The sequence below is a fragment of the Bos taurus genome, chromosome 17 (assembly GCF_002263795.3).
Source record: "Bos taurus isolate L1 Dominette 01449 registration number 42190680 breed Hereford chromosome 17, ARS-UCD2.0, whole genome shotgun sequence".
Lineage (NCBI taxonomy): Eukaryota > Metazoa > Chordata > Mammalia > Artiodactyla > Bovidae > Bos > Bos taurus.
Genome location: NC_037344.1, coordinates 69,032,983 through 69,057,064, shown reverse-complemented (window position 1 = coordinate 69,057,064; position 24,082 = coordinate 69,032,983). Strand labels below are relative to the sequence as shown.

The following is a 24,082-nucleotide window of genomic DNA, read 5'->3' as shown; positions in this document are numbered from 1 at the left end:
GTACACTTCTTTGTGGTAGAACCAAAGCACAAAGAGCCACAACACTGTTCAGTGAGGAAAGAAGGCAGCGTTCATTTGGTTAGAATACATGAACTTTGGCATTTTTGTGCTGAAAGACAAGTTTACTGAAGAATATTAAGGATGGCAATAGTGCTGGAAGACCCAGTTCACTGAGGATACTCTCTTAGTTGAAAAGGGTAAATGCACTCAAAAGTTGAGAGCTTTCCCTCTCTTCAGCAATACACAGTATATTATGCAAATAAATATTTTATTTAACATCTATCCTTATACCACTAAGACGACATGAGAGTCACTTCATCCTGTAACAGAAGCCTGCACTGAACTCCAAGTACATCTCATCATTTGACGTTGCTGTTCAGTCGCTAAGTTGGGTCCAATTCTTTGCGATCCCATAGACTACAGCAAGCCAGGCTTTCCTGTTCTACACTATCTCCTGTGAAGTCGCTCAGTCGTGTCCTACTCTTTGCGACACCATGGATGGTAGCCTACTAGGCTCCGCAGTCCATGGGATTTTCCAGGCAAGAATACTGAAGTGGGCTGCCATTTCGTTCTCCAGGGGATCTTCCCAACCCAGGGATGGAACCCGGGTCTCCCGCACTGCAGACAGATGCTTTACCGTCTGAGCCACTACAGTAGTGTACACTATCTCCTGGAGTTTGCTCAAGTTCATGTTCACGGAGTAGGTGATACTATCTACCCATCTCGTGCTCTACCGCCCTCCTGTCCTTTTGCTTTCAATCTTTCCCAGCATCAGGGTCTTTTTCAATGAGTCAGCTCTGTGCCATCAGGTGGCAAAAGTACTTCAGCATCAGTCCTTCCAATCAATAGTCAGGGTTGACTTCCTTTAGGATGGACTGTTTTGATCTCCTTGCAGTCCAAGGGACTCTCAAGAATCTTCTCCAACACCACAATTCGAAAGCATCAACTCTTCAGTGCTCAGCCTTCGTTATGGTCCTACTCTCACATCCATACGTGACTGCTGGAAAAACCATAGCTTTCACTATACAGACTTTTGTTGGAAAAGTGATGTTCCCACTTTTTAACATGCTACTTAGGTTTGTCATACATTCCCTTGCAAGGAACAAGCGTCTTTTAATTTCATGGCTGCGGTCACCATCCACATTGATTTTAGAACCCACAAAAATAAAGTCTGTCACTGTTTCCACTTTTTCCCCTTCTGTTTGCCATGAGATGATGGGACCTGATGCCATGATCTTACGTTGAGTTTTAAACCAGCTTTTCCACCTTCATCAAGAGGCTCTTCAGTTCCTCTTTGCTTTCTGCCATTAGAGTGGTATCATCTGAATTTCTGAGACTGTTAATATTTCTCCTGGAGATCTTGACTCCAGCTTGTGATTAACCCACCTTGGCATTTCGCATGATTACTCCGCATACAAATTGAATGAACAGGGTGATAATATACAGACTTATCATAATCCTGTCCCAAGTTTGAACCTGTAAGCTGTTCCATATAGGGTTCTAACTGTTGTTTCTTAACCCATAGACAGGTTTCTCAGGAGATAGATTATGGCAGTCTGGTATTCACATCTCTAAGAATTTTCCAGTTTGTTGCGATCCACACAGTCAAAGGCTTTATAGCACAGTCAATGAAGCAGATGTTTTTCTAGAATTTCCCTTGTTTTATCTGTGTGCTTAGTTGCTCAGTCATGTCCAACTCTTTGCAACTCCACGACTGCAGCCCGCCAGGTTCCTCTGTCCGTGGGGACTCCCCAGGCAAGAATACTGGAGTGGGTTGCCATGCCCTCTTCCAGGCAATCTTCCCAACCCAGGGATTGAACCCAGGTCTCCCACATTGCAGGCGGACTCTTTACTGACTGAGCCACCAGAGAAGCCCTGCTTTCTTTATGATTCAACAAATGTTGACAATTTGACCTCTGGTTCTCTGCCTTTTCTAAACCCAACCTGTACATCTGGAAGTTCTCGGTTCATGTACTAAAGCCTACCTTGAAGACTTTTGAGCATAACCTTACCAGTATGCGAAATGAGCACAACTGTACGACAGTTTGACCATTCTTTGGCACAGCCCTTCTTTGCGATTGGAATGAAAACTGATCTTTTCCAGTCCTGTGGCCACTGCTGAGTTTTCCAAATTTGCTGACATACTGAGTGCAGGACTTTAACTGCATCATCTTTTAGGATTTTAAACAACTCAGCTGAATTCCATCACCTCCACTACCTTTGTTCATAGCGATGCTTCCTAAGGCCCACTTGACTTCACACTCCAGGCTGTCTGGCTGTAGGTGATATGACCACACCATTGTAGTCATCTGGGTGATTAAGAACTTTTATGTATAGTTCTTTTGTGTATTCTTGCCACATCTTCTTAATCTCTTCTGTTTCTGTTAGGTTCTTACCATTTCTGTCCTTTATCATGCCCATCTTCGCATGTTCCCTTGCTATCTCCAATCTTCCTAAAGAGATCTCATGTCTTTCCCATTCTGTTGTTTTCCTCTACTTCTTTGTATTGTTCATTTAAGAAGGTCCTGTGTCTCCTTGCTATTCTCTGGAACTCTTCATTCAGTTAGGTAAATCTTTCCCCTTTCTCCTTTGCTTTTTGCTTCTCTTCTTTCCTCAGCTATTTGTAAAGCTTCTTCAGACAACCACTTTTCCTCCTTACATATCTTTTTCTCTGGGGTGGTTTTGGTCACTGGCTCCTGTACAATGTTATAAACCTCTGCCTATAGTATTCATCACCTCCACTGGATAACTGTAAGGGATTTGATTTAGGAGGTGGTGCTAGTGGTAAAGAACCTGCCTGCCAATGCAGGAGAAGTAAAAGATGCAGGTTCGATCCCTGGGTTGGGAAGATGCCCTGGAGAAGGAAATGGCAACCCACTCTAGTAATCATGCCTGGAGAATCCCCTCGACAGAGGAGCCTGGTGGGCTACAGACCACAGGGTTGCTCAGAGTCGGACATGACTGAAGTGACTTAATGCATACCTAAATGGCCTAGTGGTTTTCCCTACTTTCTTCAGTTTAAGACTGAATTTTGCAATAAGGAGCTCATGATTTGAGCCACAGTCAGCTCCAAGTCTTGTTTTTGTTGACTGTAGAGAGCTTCTTCATCTTCGGCTACAAACAATATAATCGATCCAGTTTTGGTACTGACCCTCTGGTTATGTCCACGTGTAGAGTCATCTCCCTGTGTTGCTGGTGAAGGATGTTTGCTATCACCACTGTACTTTTCTGACAAAACTCTGTTAGCATTTGACATTAAGGTCCAGGAAGTTCTCTCCAACTGAGGCAGTCGGTAACTACTAAATATTGAGAAATAAAAGCCTACACAGCTTCTGCACCATTACAAATCTTAATGATACAGCATTACCAACTGCAAATCATGCAGTGTTACTAAACAATGGACACCTCAGCTGACAACTACACGTTATCATTTTAAATCAAGCATAAGAGCTGCTTGCTAACGTAGTGTCCTCAGTGCTTAAATTGAGAAAAAAGCAGAGTACACAATGTTTTCATGCTAAACTCTATATCACATTGCTCTTGTGAGAAACTTAAGGTTTTTTACTTCCCTTCTCCATCTACTTTAGTGGAAAAACAGCTGACAGCACTTACATTAACAAGAGACTCCTTGAACTTGATGTGAAGTCTGTAATTAGAAAGGGCAATGATGGCATCCTCAGCGCGGCCCACGTACTCTGTGCTTTCTCCATGAAGTTCAAGAAAAGGGACCTTCAAAGTGGAAGAAGAAACGCTTCAGAGTCCTGAAGTAGTAAAGCAAAGCCTTTAAACACAGCTCAGGTGAAGGGACTATAAACACTGTCGCTCGTACATAAATGGGTGCGGGACCTAGAGAGGATGGGTTTACACCCACAAGATGCAAAAGACCTAGTTATTCACATTTAAGACTAAAGAAGGAATGACACAAAGATGACCACACCTCAGTGGGAAAGTCTTTCTAAAAGAGATGTTCTCCAGCATACATTTCTATTATGTGTGTGGTTTAGGGAAAAAATACATTTCTCTAATATGTATTCCTATATGCAGTCCATTACTTCAATCCACTGGCTCTGCTACATTGTTACTATGATGCTTAACACTTGTTTCACAAATAAAAGTGGCCTGGAATTACCTGAAGATTCTCATCCTCCCGGATCAGCTGCTTCCTGGGAAAGATCTGATTGGCCTGGATGCACTCAAGGCTGTGCCGAGTCTCTTCATCCTGGAAAAAACCCAAATGTTTAAATAATTTCAAAGCTCCTACTCCATGTTTGGTTTTTCTGCCATATCTAATAGCATAATCACAATGAAAATCCAGGTGCCTCTAAATGGAAAACACACCAATATCAAAGAAAGTCAAAGAGGTTAAGAACATTTCTATTAAGCGCTAGTAAGTTGTTAGTATATTACTTTTAGGAGAAACTAAGATATAGTGGCTTTTTTCTCCTAAGTTATAACCGTTATTTTTTAAAGATGCATTCTGAATTATTATTATTTAAGAATGAAATGATGTGACCAATGTCTGGAATTTGACTCAGAACATTTGGAGGGAAGGGTAACAAGGAAGTGAATGGAGCATAAATGAAACAACTGTCTATGAGGGGATTAATACATGGAACTTTAAGTGAGAGTTAACTATACCTCAGTGTCTACTCTGGTTATATGGGAACTTTCCATAACAAAGCTGTTTTCTTCTCAATGTAAACTGAAGAACTGAATCCTCAAACTGAAAACATGTGTGTGAACCATATCCCTAGTTTAATCTTTGTATTACATATTTATTTCTATTAAGGCAATCTCAAAAGATAATAAATTTAATCTAAATGGCACTTGAACTAATCATAATTTACATAAAAAGTCTTTTACATTATAAATTTGTATGGTATACAAAGATCAGGGGGAAAAACAATCTACTGGGAAGTCCAGGGGTAAATTATGATGAAATTATTTACACAGCAAATTTTATAAGAGCAATAGCAATTTTAAACATAAACCCTAATAGAATGGTTCTCAAAATGTGATCTGCGGATTCCGAGACCCTTTCAGGGCCTCTATGAGGTCAAAACCACAGTCACAATAATACTAAGACTTTTTTTAATACTAAGCCTGTAATACTACTAAGCCTTTTTTCTCTGCACTGAGATGTGTACAAACAGCACAGAGAGACTCAGTGGGTAAGCCTGCTGGCCCCTTAGTACAATCTAGCAGTGGCACTTTGAATGTCCTTGGTAACAAGTAGGAGAAAAATGGTCAATTTTATTCCATTCTGACCCTTAAGTCTTTTTCTGTTTTAAAGAGGAAACAGACTTCCCTGGTGGTCCAGTGGTTGAGACTCTAAGCTCCCAATGGAGGGAGCATGGGTTCAATCCCTGGTTGGAGAACTAAGATCCCACATGCTGCATGTCCAACAAATATATACAATAAAATATTAATAAATAAATAAAGAGGAAATACACATGAAAGCCTTTTGCTGCACAGTGAAGTATTACGGTTGTCTCAAGTTAAGCACTTGTGCAACTGTTTCAGTTACAAGCTGAACTAGCAACTTCTTTTGCAAATGAATGAGCACCACTTGCAACTGAAAAGAACAACTGACCAACTATGGTAATTCAGACTTCAGTAGATCTTTTCTTCAAGTGCAATCAGTTGCCAGTGATGAAGTTTTAATGAGAAAATTAGAATTTTGAGAGGCTATCATCTGCCACAAGGGACTTCACAGCTTTCCAGTACCAAATACTTTTCTGATATGCCCAGTGGCAATACTACCAAGTGTGATTTTTTAAAAGAAATTTTATTGCAAAATATGTCTACCTTTGGGAGATGTGCATTACTCATTTTCTCACTAGTCATTATTTTCAAAATGACCTGTTCATGATGTTACAAAATCATGCATGGATAAAAGATCCATTTAAAGTGCAAGACAACTGATGGTTTTAACATAATACAAAACGTTCACTGACATGACTTCAAAATTCCACACTGCAACTAACCTTCAAAGAACTAACACTTGTCAAGTTTTGATGTGTAACAGAAGAACACAACTACCTGGAGAAACTATTACTCTTTCATTTTCTAACTACTGAGGAAGGCTGGATTTACTTCATTTATTTCAAAAAATACACTGTAACAAAATGGATGCAGAAGTAGATATGAGAACCCAGCTATCATCTATTAAGCCAAATATTTTTTTAAAAACTGTAAAAATGTAAAACAACATCACTCTTTTACATTAATTATTGCTGGATGAGAAAAATATTACTTTTCATTAAAAATGTTATGTGAAATTGGTATTGTATAAAAATGAATTTATGAACATTTTAAGGGTTTCTCAGCTTTGACTTCTAAATCAAATCTCTTACAATTATACAGTGGAAGTAACAAACAGATTCAAGGAATTAGATCTGAGAGAGTGCTGCAAGAACTAAGGATGGAGGTTCATGACACTGTACAGGAGACAGTGACCAAGACCATCCCCAAGAGAGAAATGCAAAAGGGCAAATGGCTGTCTGAGGAGGCCTTAACAAAGAGCTGTGAAAAGAAGAGAAGTGAAGGCAAAGGACAAAAGGAAAGACATACCCATTTGAATGCAGAGTTCCAAAGAACAGCAAGGAAACAGATAAGAAAGCCTTCCTCAGTGATCAATGCCAAGAAATAGATGAAAACAATAGAATGGGAAAAACTAGAGATCTCTTCAAGAAAATGAGAGCTACCAAGAGAATTTTGCTCACACAGAAAGGCAATAGAGGACAGAAATGGACAACGAAGGACAGAAATAGTATGGACCTAACAGAAGCAGAAGCTACTAAGAAGAGGTGGCAAGAATACACAGAAGTACTGTACAAAAAAGATCTTCGTGACCCAGATAATCATGATTATGTGATCACAACCCTAGAGCCAGACATTCTGGAATGCAAAGTCAAGTGGGCCTTAGGAAGCATCACTAAGAACAAAGCTAGTGGAGGTGATGGAATTCCATCTGAGCTATTTCAAACCCTAAAAGATGATGCTGTGAAAGTGCTGCACTCAATATGCCAGCAAATTTGGAAAACTCAGCAACGGCCACAGGACTGGAAAAGGTCAGTTTTCATTCCAATCCCAAAGAAAGGCAATGCCAAAGAATGATCAAACTATCGCACAACTGCACTCATCTCACACACTAGTAAAGTAATGCTCAAAATTCTCAAAGTCAGGCTCCAGCAGTATGTGAACCGTGAACTTCCAGATGTTCAAGCTGGATTTAGAAAAGGCAGAGGAACCAGAGATCAAATTGCCAACAATGAAAAAGCAACAGAGTTCCAGAAAAACATCTACTTCTGCTTTATTGACTATGCCAAAGTCTTTGACTGTGTGGATCACAACAAACTGTAGAAAACTCTGAAAGAGATGTGAATACCAGACCACCTTACCTGCCTCCTGAGAAATCTGTATACATGTCAAGAAGCGACAGTTAGAACTGGACATAGAACAACAGACTGATTACAAATCCAGAAAGGAGTACGTCAAGGCTGTATGCTGTCACCCTGCTTATTTAACTTATACACAGAGTACATCATGAGAAATGCTGGGCTGGAGGAAGCACAAGTTGGAATCAAGACTGCCAGGAGAGATATCATAACCTCAGATATGCAGATGACACTATGCTTATGGCACAAAGTGAAGAACTAAAGAGCCTCTTGATGAAAGTGAAAGAGGAGAGTGAAAAAGTTGGCTTAAAGCTCAACATTCAAAAAACTAAGGTCATGGCATCTGGTCCCATCACTTCCTGGCAAAGAGATGGGAAAACAGTGACAGATTTTATTTTCTTGAGCTCCAAAATCACTGCAGATGGTGACTGCAGCCATGAAATTAAAAGACACTTACTCCTTCAATGAAAAGTTATGACCAACCTAGACAGCATATTAAAAAGCGGAGACATTACTTTGCCAACAAAGGTCCATCTAGTCAAGGCTATGGTTTTTCCAGTGATCATGTATGGATGTGAGAGTTGGACTGTGAAGAAGGCGGAGCGCCGAAGAATGGATGCTTTTGAACTGTGGTGTTGGAGAAGACTCTTGAGAATCCCTTGGACTGCAAGGAGATCCAACCAGTCCATTCTGAAGATCAGTCCCGGGTGTTCTTTGGAAGGACTGATGCTAAGGCTGAAACTCCAATACTTTGGCCACCTCACGCAAAGAGTTGACTCAGTGGGAGGGACTGGGGGCAGGAGGAGAAGGGGATGACAGAGGATGAGATGGTTGGATGGCATCACTGACTCGATGGACGTGAGTCTGAGTGAACTCCGGGAGTTGGTGATGGACAGGGAGGCCTGGCGCGCTGCGATTCACGGGGTCGCAAAGAGTCGGACACGACTGAGCGACTGAACTGAAACACATAAGGGGGCTTCCCTGGTTCCTCAGAGGTAAAGCACACTCTTGCCAATGAAGGAGACACAGGTTCAATCCCTAGGTCAGAAGATCCACAGGAGTAGGAAATGGCAACCCTTTCCAGTATTCTCACCTGGGAAATCCCATGGACAGAGGAGCCTGGCGGGCTTCAACTGATGAAGTCACAAAGAGTTGGACAAGATTTAGTAACTAAACAACTACAACAGAACACTTTTATTCTCTTGAAGATCATTTCAGTTCAGTTCAGTTGCTCAGTCGTGTCCGACTCTTTGCGACCCCATGGACTGCAGCACACCAGGCCTCCCTGTCCATCACCAACTCCCGGAGTTCACTCAGACTCACGTCCATCGAGTCAGTGATGCCATCCAACCATCTCATCCTCTGTCGTCCCCTTCTCCTGCCCCCAATCCCTCCCAGCATCAGAGTTTTTCCAATCAGTCAACTCTTCACATGAGGTGGCCAAAGTACTGGAGTTTCAGCTTTAGCATCAGTCCTTCCAAAGAACACCCAGGGCTGATCTCCTTCAGAATGGACTGGTTAGATCTCCTTGCAGTCCAAGGGACTCTCAGGAGTCTTCTCCAACGCCACAGTTCAAAAGCATCAATTCTTCGGTGCTCAGCTTTCTTCACAGTCCCACTTTTCACATCCATACATGACCACTGGAAAAACCATAGCCTTGACTAGATGGACCTTTGTTGGCAAAGTAATGTCTCTGCTTTTGAATATGCTATCTAGGTTGGTCATAACTTTCCTTCCAAGGAGTAAGCGTCTTTTAATTTCATGGCTGCAGTCACCATCTGCAGTGATTTTGGAGCCCAGAAAAATAAAGTCTGACACTGTTTCCACTGTTTCCCCATCTATTTCCCATGAGGTGATGGGACCGGATGCCATGATCTTGGTTTTCTGAATGTTGAGCTTTAAGCCAACTTTTTCACTCTCCACTTTCACTTTCATCAAGAGGCTTTTGAGCTCCTCTTCACTTTCTGCCATAAGGGTGGTGTCATCTGCATATCTGAGGTTATGATTAAGATAGACTATAGGATTAAGATAGACTAATCCTAATCCTGAGAGTTGAACTATAAAGAAGGCTGAGTGCCGAAGAACTGATGCTTTTGAACTGTGGTGTTGAAGAAGACTCTTGAGAGTCCCTTGGACTGCAAGGAGATCCAACCAGCCCATCCTAAAGGAAATCAGTCCTGAATATTCATTGGAAGGACTGATGCTGAAGCTGAAACTCCAATACTTTGGCCATCTGGTGTGAAGAACTGACTCATTTGAAAAGACCCTGATGTTGGGAAAGATGGAAGAGGGGAGAAGGGGACGACAGACGATGAGATGGTTGGATGGCATCACCAACTCAATGGACATGAGTCTGAGTAAACTCCGGAAGTTGGTGATGGATAGGGAGGCCTGGCGTGCTGCAGTCCATGGGGTCACAAAGAGTCGGACATGACTGAGCAAATGAACTGAACTGAGGACAGACTACTGACTTTCCAAGAAGAATGGTAAAAATATTACTTAGCTAAACATAAGCTGAATCAACTGCCTAATTTTTTATAGTTACTGAGTTTCATAGGTAAAAGGGAGGCCAAACTTGAGATGGATGAAGGGGGAAGAGCTGGAAGGAGATGAAGGCGAGGAAGACAAAAGTCTGGCAGGTGTGTTAACCTGTTAAGAGGCTGGAAAACAAATTTCCCCTGGGCTAGCTACAAGCAGTAGTTTAACAGAATATAATCCACATGGTCAATTTCCTAATATCGCTGAGGAACACCGGGCATAGTGGAACCTCATACTTTTTAATCCCTACCAGCTCCGTATGGAGTCACTATAAAATCTTGAAAGGAGATCAGTCACCACAGTTCCAGGCTAACTTCTGCTACTTGGTAAACTATGCAGGTAACAGAAGTCAGTTTATAAGTCAAGGGGAAGTCAACATTAAAGATAAATATTTAAAGAACATGGGGAGTAGAAGCTAACCAGTGGAAATGTCTATAAACTAAATTTATATATAAACGTTGCAGGATTTTTAAAAAAAAAACTACTCTTTAGAGTCACATATGTGTAGAAACATTTGACAAATGAAAAAGCTTAAAGTGATTATCAGTCTCATTGTCAATTTTAGTTACCACTCTTAAGAGTGGCATTAAAAGTCATCAAAAATAAAAATTTCTGTTGATATAATATTTGTGATTTCTTTCAACATAATCCAAAGAGGTGGGGGTGGGGAGTCAGAAGAAACAAGTGTGGTCATGAACTGATTACTGCATCTGGCTGATGCGTATGTGGGGCTTATGAGGGTTCATCATACTATTTTCAATTTGCATAGGCTTGAGATTTTCCATAATGAAACACAAAAACATTTTCCTAATGCTTAACCTCCCCAAAAGATCTCAATCTCATTCAAGAATTTTTTAGAAGTATGAAAGGATGATATTCAAGAAAAATCAGTGCTTCTGAATTCTCTACACAGAAAAATAAGGATTAAGAACACGTAACCAAATAGCTAAAACAGAAAATATTAATTAATACTACTTAAACCAATGGTTCGACAATTTGCAAAGTGTTAGTTAGCTAGTAAAAAATCATTAGAAGTCCAACAAGTCAACAAAGAAAAATATTTAATTCATTTAGTGAAATAAACAAAACAGAAATTTAATTATGTTTTAATTCCAACTACATAAACTATACACAGGCACATAAACTAGTTAGAAGGAATACAAGAATTATAAATGAGTACTTCTAAAAACTTATTATAAAGCTGCTTAACGAGTTTTTAAACACATGGTCACACTGCCTCCCTGAACACTGCACGTGCACGCACACATGCGCACACACACACACACGTATCTCCAGAGCACACCAGGAAGACTGTCTGCAGGGCACCAGAACCCCCAGTGGCACCAGAGCAAGGACCACGCTGCTGCAGCTGTGCGGGATACAGCGAAGGACAACCCTTCAGTACACAACAGAGCTGCTTTCGTAAGCCCGCCACGTGCGACTCATTAGCACTGGCATACATATCATATAAATATTAGGCAAACACCTCTTCAATTCATTCAAAACTCGTGAAAACCAATAAAATAATACATTATAAAGAAAAGCTCATCAGTACTTGGGTATAGGATACATCAGAAAGCTGTTGTGCCCATAAACTAAGGAAAAAACTGGCAAAGATTAAAAATGACAGCAGTCACCTTTCTCATTTTAATGACACTTCTATACAACTAGTTTTTTTGGTTTTAGTTTGTTTTTAATGTTGAAAGGCATTTTCCACCCATGTTCCTAATGATGCTTGAAATTAACATGGCCTTTTCAATTCCTTCTTTGTGTGCCAGCATGACAGAGTTTGGATCTAGCTAACATCACCAAGGTACAAGCAGGACAATATTACAGAAGACCATTTCTTTCTTAAGCCTTGAAGCACTGTTTACATATTTTCGGGCCTGATAGAAATGTAGCTGGCTCATTGCTCCCACTTCTCTGCCTAAAGTGGGTCCTAAATGGCTCACAAGTCACTGAAATATACTCATTTTAGACACAGACACAGGCAGGGGTTATGCAGAGCTACTTCATCTTCTTTGGGATAAAAACAATGTTAAAGAGGAAAAAATGGGAAGACAGGGAACTGCTTTAATCCAGAAAGGAAAATTCATAAAGAATGTGTATGACCATATTAATTCTCCACAACGCAACACATACACACAGAGAAAAGCTTCTTACTGTATCTTCCTTCCCAGAAAAGAAAGAAAAACCTGAAGCCCAAGAAACATTTGGTCTTGAATCTATTTATACTACCTGACTGAAAAGAGACAATATCTAACTCACACGATTAAAGTGAATAGAAGCAAAACTGCTCTAAGACACTAGAAATGATTACTAGTGATACTAAGTAAACAATAAAAGAAAACAGACAAAAGAGTTCTGAGGACAGGTAACTATAAACTTACTAGTATTCACTTAACTGTCAGGACAGAGTTCAAGTCCAATTGTCTTGTTATTTCTTTGTACTTACCATGACAGGAGGCCCAGATTAGGAGGAGAGATCTCCGTCCCTTCTTCAGTATCCTGGCAAGCCTTTTCTTTCCTTTATGCCTGAAACTTGGGGGGGAAAAGGACAAAATTGGTAATTTTCCATGTGTGTGCTAAGTTGCTTCAGTCATGTCTGACTGTGCGACCCTGTGGACTACAGCCTGCCAGGCTCCTCTGTCCATGCGATTCTCCAGGCAAGAATACTGGAGTGTGTTGCCATGCCTTCCTCCAGGGGAATTGTCCCAACCCAGAGACGGAGCCAGCATCCTGTGCATCTCCTCCATTGGTGGGGGGTCCTTTGCCACTAGCGCCACCTGGGAAGCCCACTTTCCCATTTGGCCACACCCTAATTAGAGGGACTGCATATACAAGGACCAAAAGACTTGACCAGAGTCAGCCAAGAAAAAGCTGAGAATCACCCAGCCAACCCACTGCTGCTGCTGCCGCTAAGTCGCTTCAGTCGTGTCCGACCCTGTGCGACCCCATAGACGGCAGCCCACCAGGCTCCCCCGTCCCTGGGATTCTCCAGGCAAGAACACTGGAGTGGGTTGCCATTTCCTTCTCCAATGCATGAAAATGAAAGGTGAAAGTGAAGTCGCTCAGTCGTGTCCGACTCTCAGCAACCCCATGGACTGCAGCCTACCAGGCTCCTCCATCCATGGGATTCTCCAGGCAAGAGTACTGGAGTGGGGTGCCATTGCCTTCTCCAAGCCAACCCACTAGTCAAATCCAAACTCCTTTAAAGGGCTGTGAAAATCATCCTGGCCGTAACCTATTTGAGCAAAAACAGTTGCGAAAGCTTATGCTCCTAAAGTTGACAGCAACATGAAAAATATTATAAACCTTAGATGAAAATAATAAAGCAATAATCGAAACCAACCTGTGAATGCAAATACAGTATAATAACAATATAATTCTTATAATATTATATAGCATGTTTTTGTAAATTCCATAAATTCAAAATGGATCTCCCCATCCGTGGGAACCAAACTGATTTAGTACACAAAATATGAAAGAAAAAAGTCTTTTACCCCAATATCCTAAGCTCAGTGAAAACTCAAACTGTGCTACTACCTTTACCTCGTTTTCAGAAACAACTGTAATAGTGGGGGAGGAATACCGAACAAGAACCGCAGGCTACTAAGAACACTATCACTTTAATAAGTAGCTTTCTAAAAATATATATATATAAAATAGATACATTACACACAAAGCCAGCATTTCTAGTTCACTAAACTTCCATGAATACAGCATATTTTTGGAAGTCTGGGATTCGATATCCAAAGCAAATGCTTTATGATCAATGAAAGTGAGAAAACAGAGGCCATCAAAGTAGCAGGGCCCATAGCCTTATACAGTTGTTACTGGAAGAGTGGTATGAGGTGACGTAAAGGATGGCTCTGGCTGTAGGGTGGGAACAGACTAGATTGAAATTAAACTCATCTCACACGCTAATAAAGTAATGCTCAAAATTCTCCAAGCCAGGCTTCAACAATATGTAAACCGTGAACTTTCAGATGTTCAAGTTGGATTTAGAAAAGACAGAGGAACCAGAGATCAAATTGCCAACATCCACTGGATCATCGAAAAAGCAAGAGAGTTCCAGAAAAACATCTATTTCTGCTTTATTGACTATGCCAAGGCCTTTGACTGTGTAGACCACAACAAACCGTGGAAAATTCTGAAAGAGATGGGAATACCAGACCACCTGACCTGCCTCTTGAGAAACCTGTATGCAGGTCAGGAAGCAAGTCAGAACTGGACATGGAACAACAGACTGGTTCCAAATAGGAAAAGGAGTACATCAAGGCTGTATATTGTCACCCTGCTTATTTAACTTATATGCAGAGTACATTATGAGAAACGCTGGGCTGGATGAATCACAAGCTGAATTCAAGATTGCCGGGAGAAATATCAATAACCTCAGATATGCAGATGACACCACCCTTATGGCAGAAAGTGAAGACGAACTAAAGAGCCTCTTGATGAAAGTGAAAGAGGAGAGTGAAAAAGTTGGCTTAAAGCTCAACATTCAGAAAACGATCATGGCATCCAGTCCCATCACTTCATGGCAAATAGATGGGGAAACAGTGGAAACAGTGGCTGACTTTATTTTGAGAGGCTACAAAATCACTGCGGATGGTGATTGCAGCCATGGAATTAAAAGACGCTTACTCCTTGGAAGGAAAGTTATGACCAACCTAGATAGCATATTAAAAAGCAGAGACATTACTTTGTCAACAAAGGTCCATCTCATCAAGGCTATGGTTTTTCCAGTAGTCATGTATGGATGTGAGAGTTGGACTATAAAGAAAGTGGAGCGCCAAAGAATTGATGCTTTTGAACTGTGGTGTTGGAGAAGACTCTTGAGAGTCCCTTGGACTGCAAGGAGATCCAACCAGTCCATTCTGAAGGAGATCAGTCCTGGGTGTTCATGGAAGGACTGATGTTGAAGCTGAAACTCCAATACTTTGGCCACCTGATATGAAGAGGTGACTCACTGGAAAAGTCCCTGATGCTGGGAAAGATTGAGGGCAGGAGGAGAAGGGGACAACAGAGAATGAGATGGTTAGATGGCATCACCGACTCAATGGACATGAGTTTGGGTAAACTCCGGGAGTTGGTGATGGACAGGGAAGCCTGGCATGCTGTGGTTCATGGGGTAGCAAAGAGTCGGACACAACTGAGCGACTGAACTGAACTGAAGTCTAGGAACAAGGCCTTGATTTTCCAACAGATTTAACAATTTAAGAAAACTCAAAGTAAGAATCAAGTTGCAATTTAAAAGATGTGTAAAACTATTTTAAACAAATGATTAAGGCCACAACTCATTTAATTTCAACTTTAATACAAGTTTCTAGGCATAGTGTATTATACTATGGCACAATTACATATGGGGAAAGTAATCTGCTTGAGTCCTGATGGTGGGGAGAGACCACCAAATTTTAAGATTTAACATTAAAGTGAATATACAAGAGGTCACCTAAATGCTCACAAACAGGGCCCCAAAATTAATCTGTCAATTGTCTTTTGCTGCCTAAAAACAGCAGAGTGTAGGAGAAGGTGAAGGGTAGGGGCAACAAACTTACCAAATGAAATGTGTCTGAAGAACTTTTTCTATTTGAAGGTTTCACAAGAAAATCTGCAGAAGAAAAACCAGTAGTTTAACAATGACAAATATCCTAAGTATCAAGTTAATTAAGCCACTTAGATTTTCCCACTAGACTTTTCTCTACAAGCTGGAATGCCATGACAATACATTATTTTTTAAATTGCTATAATGTGAACTAGTTAGTCAACCATGCTTTAGAATATTTAATTGTGCAAAATGGGCCAATTCAGGCCTTAGGATGCCTTTAGAAACTGCGGAACCATACAGACAGAACTTTCCCAGAACCTACAAATCCTCCTCTTTGTGTGTACTTTTCTGATGGCTTCTCCGGTAAATCTCTGCCACTAAAGGAACAAGTACTTTCAAAACTTAGAAAATCACAGGAGACCTAGACTTGGGCTTGGTAGTTGAAGGTAATTTGTACACATTATTGGCTTCTCTACCAAGGGATCTTTTTGTGCAAGAAAAAAAGATCAGAAGGGGAAAGTGTAGTCTAAACACAAAAACCTCTTGTCACAAAGAGGCAACATCTGACCCTTACAGAGATAAAAGGGTCAATCTACTGTTTAATCATCAAGTCATCTCCGACTCTAGCTACCCCCTGGACTGTAGCCCCCCAGGCTCCTCTGTCCATGGGATTTCCCAGGCCAGCAATACTGGAGTGGGTGGCCATTTCCTCCTCCAGGGGAATCTTCTGATCTAGGAATCAAACCCAGGTCTTCCACATTGCAGGCGGATTTCCTTTGTAAAGACTTCTCTCAGTATTTGCAGACAACTTATCCTTTCGATCTGTTTATGTGACATAAAGTCACATATATGAACAAGACTGCACAAAATATCAAAGTCCTAAAATCAAGGAGTCAGTCAACATTTTGCATTATTCACATAACCTCTGAAAGCACTTTATACAAGAACCATATAAGAGGCTAAATATGTAAATATAAAAGGTTCTAACCACTTTACAAGTAGTATTTTTGTCTCCCAGTAACTTTTAAATTTTATAACTCAGGCTGGGCCATTTTAACAACATGCTATACAGGAATTAAGGCTATTCATAATATGCAACTTGAGATACAAATTGTACTACTATCAATATTGGTTCTGTTGTTTAATGAGGTACAACACAGTAGAGCAGGAAAGTTTAAAGGTTTTAAATCTGCAGGAACTTTTCTTGCTAAAGCATAATTTTTGCTTAGTATTTGAAAATTGAAATACAAATTACAATTATTTTCTTTTCTTTATACTACAGTAAGGTTATTATTGATTTTTTAAAATTATGTCTGTAGGTACACTGTATCATCTATGAACTTTATTTAGGATAATAAGAAAACATTTGTCAAAAAGAACAGATGCTGGGTCTCTTTGTCCTTAGCTGTTAAAAAACAACCAGATAAGACAACGTATTAGTATATGATGGCACATCCCACGTAAGTACTAAATGCAAGAAACGATGAGACATTTCACTGTAAATGTTGTAGTACTCTGATACTTCTTGGGTAACTCCAATGATATGCAAGTGCTCAGAGTTCAGAGAAAGAGACAATCAGGGAGGCTTCACAGGAGCTGGAGAACGACTTAGTCTTACAGATTATGTGGAATTTAAATAAAAAGAAAGAGGGGAGGTAAGCCAAGTGAGGATGGATACTCATGCCACAGGGGGAAGAGGACACATTTTTGAGCAACAGAGAGTAGGCGAGAATACCAATCACCTTCAGGGAAATGAGACCTGAAAGACAGCGCACACTGCGGGCCTTGATGCCAGGCTGACGAGTTTAGATTTCACTCGATGGCATACAACCAAAAGCTTCATAAGCAGGAGAATAACAACATGAAAGTGGTCGTTTGAGAAAGCAGCAAGCAGGATGGTTTGGAGGGGAAAAGTCACTTACGATGTTTCCAGACTAGTGGATCAGATATGAACTGCTAAGGGCCCAATATCTTAATGATAGTAAAAATGCAGAGGCACTACCAAAGTGAGTGGAAAACGTTAATTGCTTAAGCTTGGTAATTAATTAGGAATGAGAAAAGGAGGCAGAGCAAGTTGGCAAAGATAACTGCAAAATTCTAAGCCCTGTGGTGAGTAGAAAAAGAATGGTTTTGTTAAGAACCGAAGAGCAGCTTCCAAGGAAGCAACACCAGATAGGATATACTGGCTTTAAAGGTGGCCTCACAAGTAAATATATGTCCAGCCAGTAATTAGGGGTAAAATGGGATTAGATTCAGGAGACAGGTCAAATCTAGGGGTAAGAATGAACTGATGGTGTTCCATTTATTTCCAAGAAATTACTATCTACTACAAGAATCATCTGACAATTTCAGAAATTACTTGGTAATGTATTCTGTCAAAGATAGGGTAAGTCCATTAATACCAAAGTGTGTAAAGGTTCCAGAGGTGTAAAGCTCCAAGACATGGACTAAACAACAGGATGACTCAACAAAAGGCTCAGGCAGGTCCGCTTCACGGCCAGCAACGACTCCTCGTACCACAGCCAAACACCCCCTTAGTTGGAAACAAGTATGCCGCTGTGAAACGCTGCCAACCAAATTTTAAAAACTGCCCATGGCTCTTCAGACTATCTGCCAGAAAAAGGCCATGTAGAGTAAGTCTGAAGGAAGCTCTCTGGTGCCACAAGCTACTGTCTCATGAAGCCAGACAGTATCCCGTGATACCAGCCATGCATTTGAAGAGGTAGAATGTAAAGTGGTTATGTTAAATCTAAGCAATAACCTAATGCGTCTAAGAACATGGATTCTTAAGCACACTGAGCACTGATGAACAGCACTGATGAACAACCTGGGCAGCAATGTGGAGTGAGAGCTGGTGATGGTCACTTTTACGTTCCACCTGGGGAGTAGTGTTAAAAGGGAGGGGCGGGGAACTTTCTGAAGTTACCTGATCTAAGAGGGTAAATTGTTTACAACCATGTAATATACTATGGATTGAATTTTATCTATTTTAAGAGGAAACTAAACAAAAAATAGACATAGTTGATTATTAAATACCAAAATATAAGATATTACTGTACACAAGGTCCTTCAGGAAGATAATGAGAAAATTATTAAGAGGAAGGGCATGGAGGCCCCGAGAAGGCTAATAAGGAATGGACACCTACATGGAACAGTCTGTCATCATCTTAGGCCACTACTGTATCAGCTTCAAGAGGGCAAAGGGGCACACCAATCTGGACCATTTCTGTAATAAAATAAGGGAATCTAAACTACAAAAACCAATTAGATTAAACCAAATACACAAGGAAAACAGAGACTCAAGTCAGTCCTCCTATAATATGGGTGGGGGGGGTGAGATTCAGGGGAAGAAAGGGTAGCTAAAGCAGAACTTTTTGGGCTACAGTATGTTTTAACTTCAAAAGAAAAAAGAAACATTTTTTTTTCCCCACAGACCTGTCTCACTTTCAAATACAAGAATAATTAAGAGTTCAAAACTTTAAGAAGACAACATTGAGTAATTTTAAAAGACTCTTATTTTCACCATATGTGAAAGAAATGGCTTTTCTTGCACGTGTATTACATAGTAAGAAACACTGACAGTAAAACTTGAGTGTGGAGGCAAAATAAAGTAATTAAGAGATGTAATTTTTAATAAGTGACTTTACAACTGCTACCACTTTGGGCAAGCTTTTCAGTTTCTCAGTGTTTCCTCATTTATGCCTAGTAACTTTTTGGATATCTGATGGATGACATGACCTTCCCAAACTAGGATTCCGTGGCATGTTGGGGAGATTATTCCATGGTGGGGAGATGATTTAATCACTAGTAAATCCCAAAACTTATCAGCTGAGCAAAACTACTGTGGTTTGGTCTTACTCCTCGTACAATATCCCAAACCTCAAGCTTTCTAAAACTTTTGCTGCTGAAGTCAACTATAAATGAAAATAAAAACCAAGAAACAGTTCAAAAGGCATGGCTGAACGCTCTCAGTTGGACTTTCCCCCCTACTTATAAGGATCATGTTTTTTAAAAAGTGAAAAAAAATAACTAAATGTAAAATTGAGTCAGTGTCCTGGTGCAGTGACACTTCCAAACGAGATCAATTTACTTTAAAAAAAAAATTAAAAGATACTATATGTCTTTCCCACCTCTTTCAAAAAAATTAAGATCTGTGTGTTTTCAGGGATCCAGACACAAGTTCGTGATGAGAGCATGCATTCCTCTGCCAGCTGTAGGCTGCAGATAAGCAGTTAAAATATTATCATTCCCTAAGCAAAAAAACAACCACCTTCTTGAAAAACAAAAATCCAGTAAGTTGTCCAGAAATGGTCAGATGAACTCTGTTATAATCTAATTTCTGTATCAAAGAGCAGTAAGTCTCTTGAACCAGCAATATTTATGGCAATGTTCACTCTAACAAGTTCTGTTTCAATAGATAATAACCAAATATCAATCTTGTATAATTCTGTGAATACATTAGTAGTACAAGGGTGTGGTTCATTCTGTTAGTTTTGGGTTTTTTTTTTTCAAATGTGGAAAAGTTCCGAATACATTTCTCAAAGGAGGTGCTGCAACACACAGAATTTCAGTTACTGATCAATACTTAAGATCATTTGTCTTCACTTAAATGACAAACATTGACAGCTGCTTTTTCCAAATGGGACCCCAAAATGTGAGAAGTCAAAAGCAAAGAAATTGTCCTCTAGTGTTTTTAGATATTAAGATCTGACTGCATTTCAGATGTACCTTTTTGCTTTTCACATCTCAAGAAGGCAAAAGCCCTGACCACCTTCTCAGAAAGATCAACGGTGATCAAATCAACTTTAGCAAATTTGATTTGTACCTTTTAGAATCACCTATTTCTTATAAGTGTTTCCCTTTTAAACTTACTCCTTACACAAAAGTTAGGAAGAGGGGAAGCATAAATCATACATGATGTCTTTTTTAAATTCATACATGATGTCTTGGTGAAGACATTTTCTATTTTTCCTCTATTTTTTAAATTATGCAAGTATGATAACACATTTACAGGAAACCTGGAAAATACAGAACAAAGTTACATATAGTTCCACTATTACAATTATTTTTAAGTAGAAGACTTTTAGTGTGAGTTTCAATATCAAACTCTCAAAAATTAATAGAATAAATATACAGAAAAGTAGAAGGATATAGTAGACCTGAAAAGTTCAGTGAAGACATTTTCTGGTGGTGACCAGAAAAGATTAAAACTGAAGATACAATACAATCTACTAAAAAGGGTAAAAATAATTTCAACAGTTTTTTTTAATGTTTTGACTTGCTCTACAATCACTTCTATAAAGAAAACATCCACTTCATATTACTCAGATATATTAAATTATTAATAGGATTATAAACTTCTATGAGTAATTTGTAATGTTATCTTCTGACACTATCCTCCACCAAAAGTCACAAGGTAGGTATTTTACTACTGAAATTAAGAATTTTAAATTTAGCTTTGTGAGGCAACATTTAGATTCACCATGGTAAATGGAAAGATGTTCCCTAACACCTAAGAAAGAAAAAACAAACTATCAGAAAACAAATACTTAAGTTTTGGTTATTGACAGAGAAAGTCCAGGCATTCAAATCACTAGAAATTAATTAAAAGACACGTAAGATCATTTTATCTAAGTGCTGGGGTAGTTCAATATTTATAACTGCTATGGAAAGATCAGAAAGACCAGCTCCAGTGTTGGAAAAATGTTTCTTGACTTTTGTTTCTTTGACTGGTTCCAAGGTCTGCTGCTGCTGCTGCTAAGCCATGTCCGACTGACTCTGTTCGACCTCATAGACGGCAGCCCAGGCTCCCCTTTCCCTGGGATTCTCCAGGCAAGAACACTGGAGTGGGTTGCCATTTCCTCCTCCAATGCATGAAAGTGAAAAGTGAAAGTGAAGTCGCTCAGTCGTGTCTGACTCTTAGCGACCCCACGGACTAGGCTCCTCCGTCCATGGGATTTTCCAGGCAAGAGTACTGGAGTGGGGTGCCATTGCCTTCTCTGAGTTCCAAGGCCTACCTTTGGGAAATTAATAAGAGAAGGTAAATTCCTGCACAGTCATTTATGTCCTGCCACTTGCTCTCAGTTAACTTTTCCTGAAGAGGAAAGAAGTAATTTTGTTTCCCCAGTCCCCCTTTCTCCCTACACTGTCCCAAAATGAAGTTCTCATGGGCAATCATAGGACAAATGTTCTATTTTTTAAAAAAGATTCCTACTCAGGAAATTCATACCTCATGGAAACTTAAAATTTTCTAATTATAACCTTATAATGACTTCTGCCCCTCTTAAAACATCATATGATTATCTCAACAGAGCCTGCAGACTCTGACCATGCCTCCTACAAGTCAAAGAATAAAATTGTAACTACATTTTCTTAGACAAAACACCGAAATGACCAACTCCTACCTATGAAGATGAGCAGTTTTACAATAGGTTCTCAAAAGGTTTTTTAATAAGGTTTAAATTATGAGCTCCAATTTCTTATGTACTCCAACAGAAAAAGACCACTAATCATGAGATAGGTAGCAAAGAACAAAAACTTACTTTTGTTAAAGGCAACTAAAATATTATGCAAAATTCAACTACCAATGTCATTTTGAAATTTGCAAATTCACACAGTTTATTCCAATATGCTTTGCTTCTGGACCCAGCCCTAAAAGGGCAAGAACACTCTCCAAACCCCACCCTTTTTATACCAATCCTCTGCCCTTAAGCTGGATAAGAGGTTTCTTTTCTAGGAGGACAGCAACTTAGTTTGAAGGTCAGCTTACCATAGGAAGTCAAGAGTTTGCCCATGTATAAATGACATGATTTTCCTATTAGGCCTAGGTACTTGGGATGTTCAACACCAATTCTAGAAAAATTTGGAATTAAAAACATATTTCTGCTTTGTTGACTATGCCAAAGCCTTTGACTGTGTGGATCACAATAAACTGTGGAAAATTCTGAAAGAGATGGGAATACCAGACCACCTGACCTGCCTCTTGAGAAACCTGTATGCAAGTCAGGAAGCAACAGTTAGAACTGGACATGGAACAACAGACTGGTTCCAAATAGGAAAAGGAATACGTCAAGGCTGTATATTGTCACCCTGTTTATTTAACTTATATGCAGAGTACATCATGAGAAATGCTGGGCTGGATGAAGCACAAGCTGGAATCAAGATTGCTGGGAGAAATATCAATAACCTCAGATATGCAGACAACACCACCCTTATGGCAGAAAGTGAAGAGGAACTAAAGAGCCCCTTGATGAAAGTGAAAGAGGAGAGTGAAAAGATGGCTTAAAGCTCAACATTCAGAAAACTAAGATCATGGCATCTGGTCCCATCACTTCATGGCAAACAGATGGGGAAACAATGGAAACAGTGTCAGACTTTATTTTTCTGGGCTCCAAAATCACTGCAGATGGTGACTGCAGCCATGAAATTAAAAGAGGCTTACTCCTTGGAAGGAAAGTTATGACCAACCTAGATAGCATATTAAAAAGCAGAGACATTACTTTGCCAACAAAGGTCCATCTAGTCAAGGCTATGGCTATTCCAGCAGTCACGTATGGATGTGAGAGCTGGACTGTGAAGAAAGTGGAGCGCCGAAGAATTGATGCTTTTGAACTGTGGTGTTGGAGAAGACTCTTGAGGGTCCCTTGGACTGCAAGGAGATTCAACCAGTCCATTCTGAAGGAGATCAGCCCTGGGATTTCTTTGGAAGGAATGATGCTAAAGCTGAAACTCCAGTACTTTGGCCACCTCATGCACAGGGTTGACTCACTGGAAAAGACTCTGATGCTGGAAGGGACTGGGGGCAGGAGGAGAAGGGGACGACAGAGGATGAGATGGCTGGATGGCATCAGCGACTCGATGGACGTGAGTTCGGGTGAACTCCGGGAGTTGGTGATGACAGGGAGGCCTGGCATGCTGCAATTCATGGGGTCGCAAAGAGTCGGACACAACTGAGTGACTGAACTGAAAAAATAGCCATCAGCATTCCAAACCTAGCTAATCTGTATACTGCTTATCAGTTTATCAATATATAGGAATATTAATGGTCTTCTCTCCATCTACAAACAGATTCTTCAGAAAAGTTGTGGTCTCCTCTACTTAGCTTTATGCAGAGTAATAGGCAACAAAAGGGACAAGGACCAGAAAGCTGAATGAAAATGCGAATCCATCCTTCAAGCACACAACTTAATAATAAAGAGAAGAAACAGATTTTAATTTTAACTGCTGTCATCTCAATTATAAACTGTCCAACTCCAGATATCCAACAGGCATATTCAGAGAAGACAAAATTCCAAGAGTGGAGGCTATATGTGCAACAAAAAGAATCCACTCTTACCCTGGTCTAGTTAAAATGTGTGCGCTGTGCTTAGCTGCTCAGTTGTGTCCAACTCTTTGCAACCCCATGGACTGGAGCTCACCAGGCTCCTCTGTCCACAGGGATTCTCCAGGCAAGAATACTGGACTGGGTTGCCATGCCCTCCTCCAGGGGATCTTCCCAACCCAGGGATCGAACCCAAGTCTCCCGTATTGCAGGCGGATTCTTTATCATCTGAGCTACAAGTGATATTCTGGCAATTAGGCAGGGGGCTACTCA

At 40.2% G+C, this 24,082-nt stretch overlaps 1 protein-coding gene across 17 annotated transcripts in view; it reads right to left on the bottom strand.

Annotated features, from left to right (window-relative positions):
- MTMR3 (myotubularin related protein 3) overlaps positions 1 to 24,082 on the bottom strand; it is a 131,428-nt gene that overhangs the window by 45,674 nt on the left and 61,672 nt on the right. For 14 of the 17 annotated variants that reach the window (XM_059876098.1, XM_005218080.5, XM_005218082.5 and 11 more), the window contains 4 exon segments: positions 15,500 to 15,552; positions 12,394 to 12,479; positions 4,130 to 4,219; positions 3,613 to 3,729 (listed from right to left, as the gene is read on the bottom strand). In XM_059876098.1, the coding sequence (XP_059732081.1) occupies positions 3,613 to 3,729; positions 4,130 to 4,219; positions 12,394 to 12,396 (210 nt within the window). In that variant the 5' untranslated portion in view covers positions 12,397 to 12,479; positions 15,500 to 15,552. 17 annotated transcript variants of the gene reach the window in all.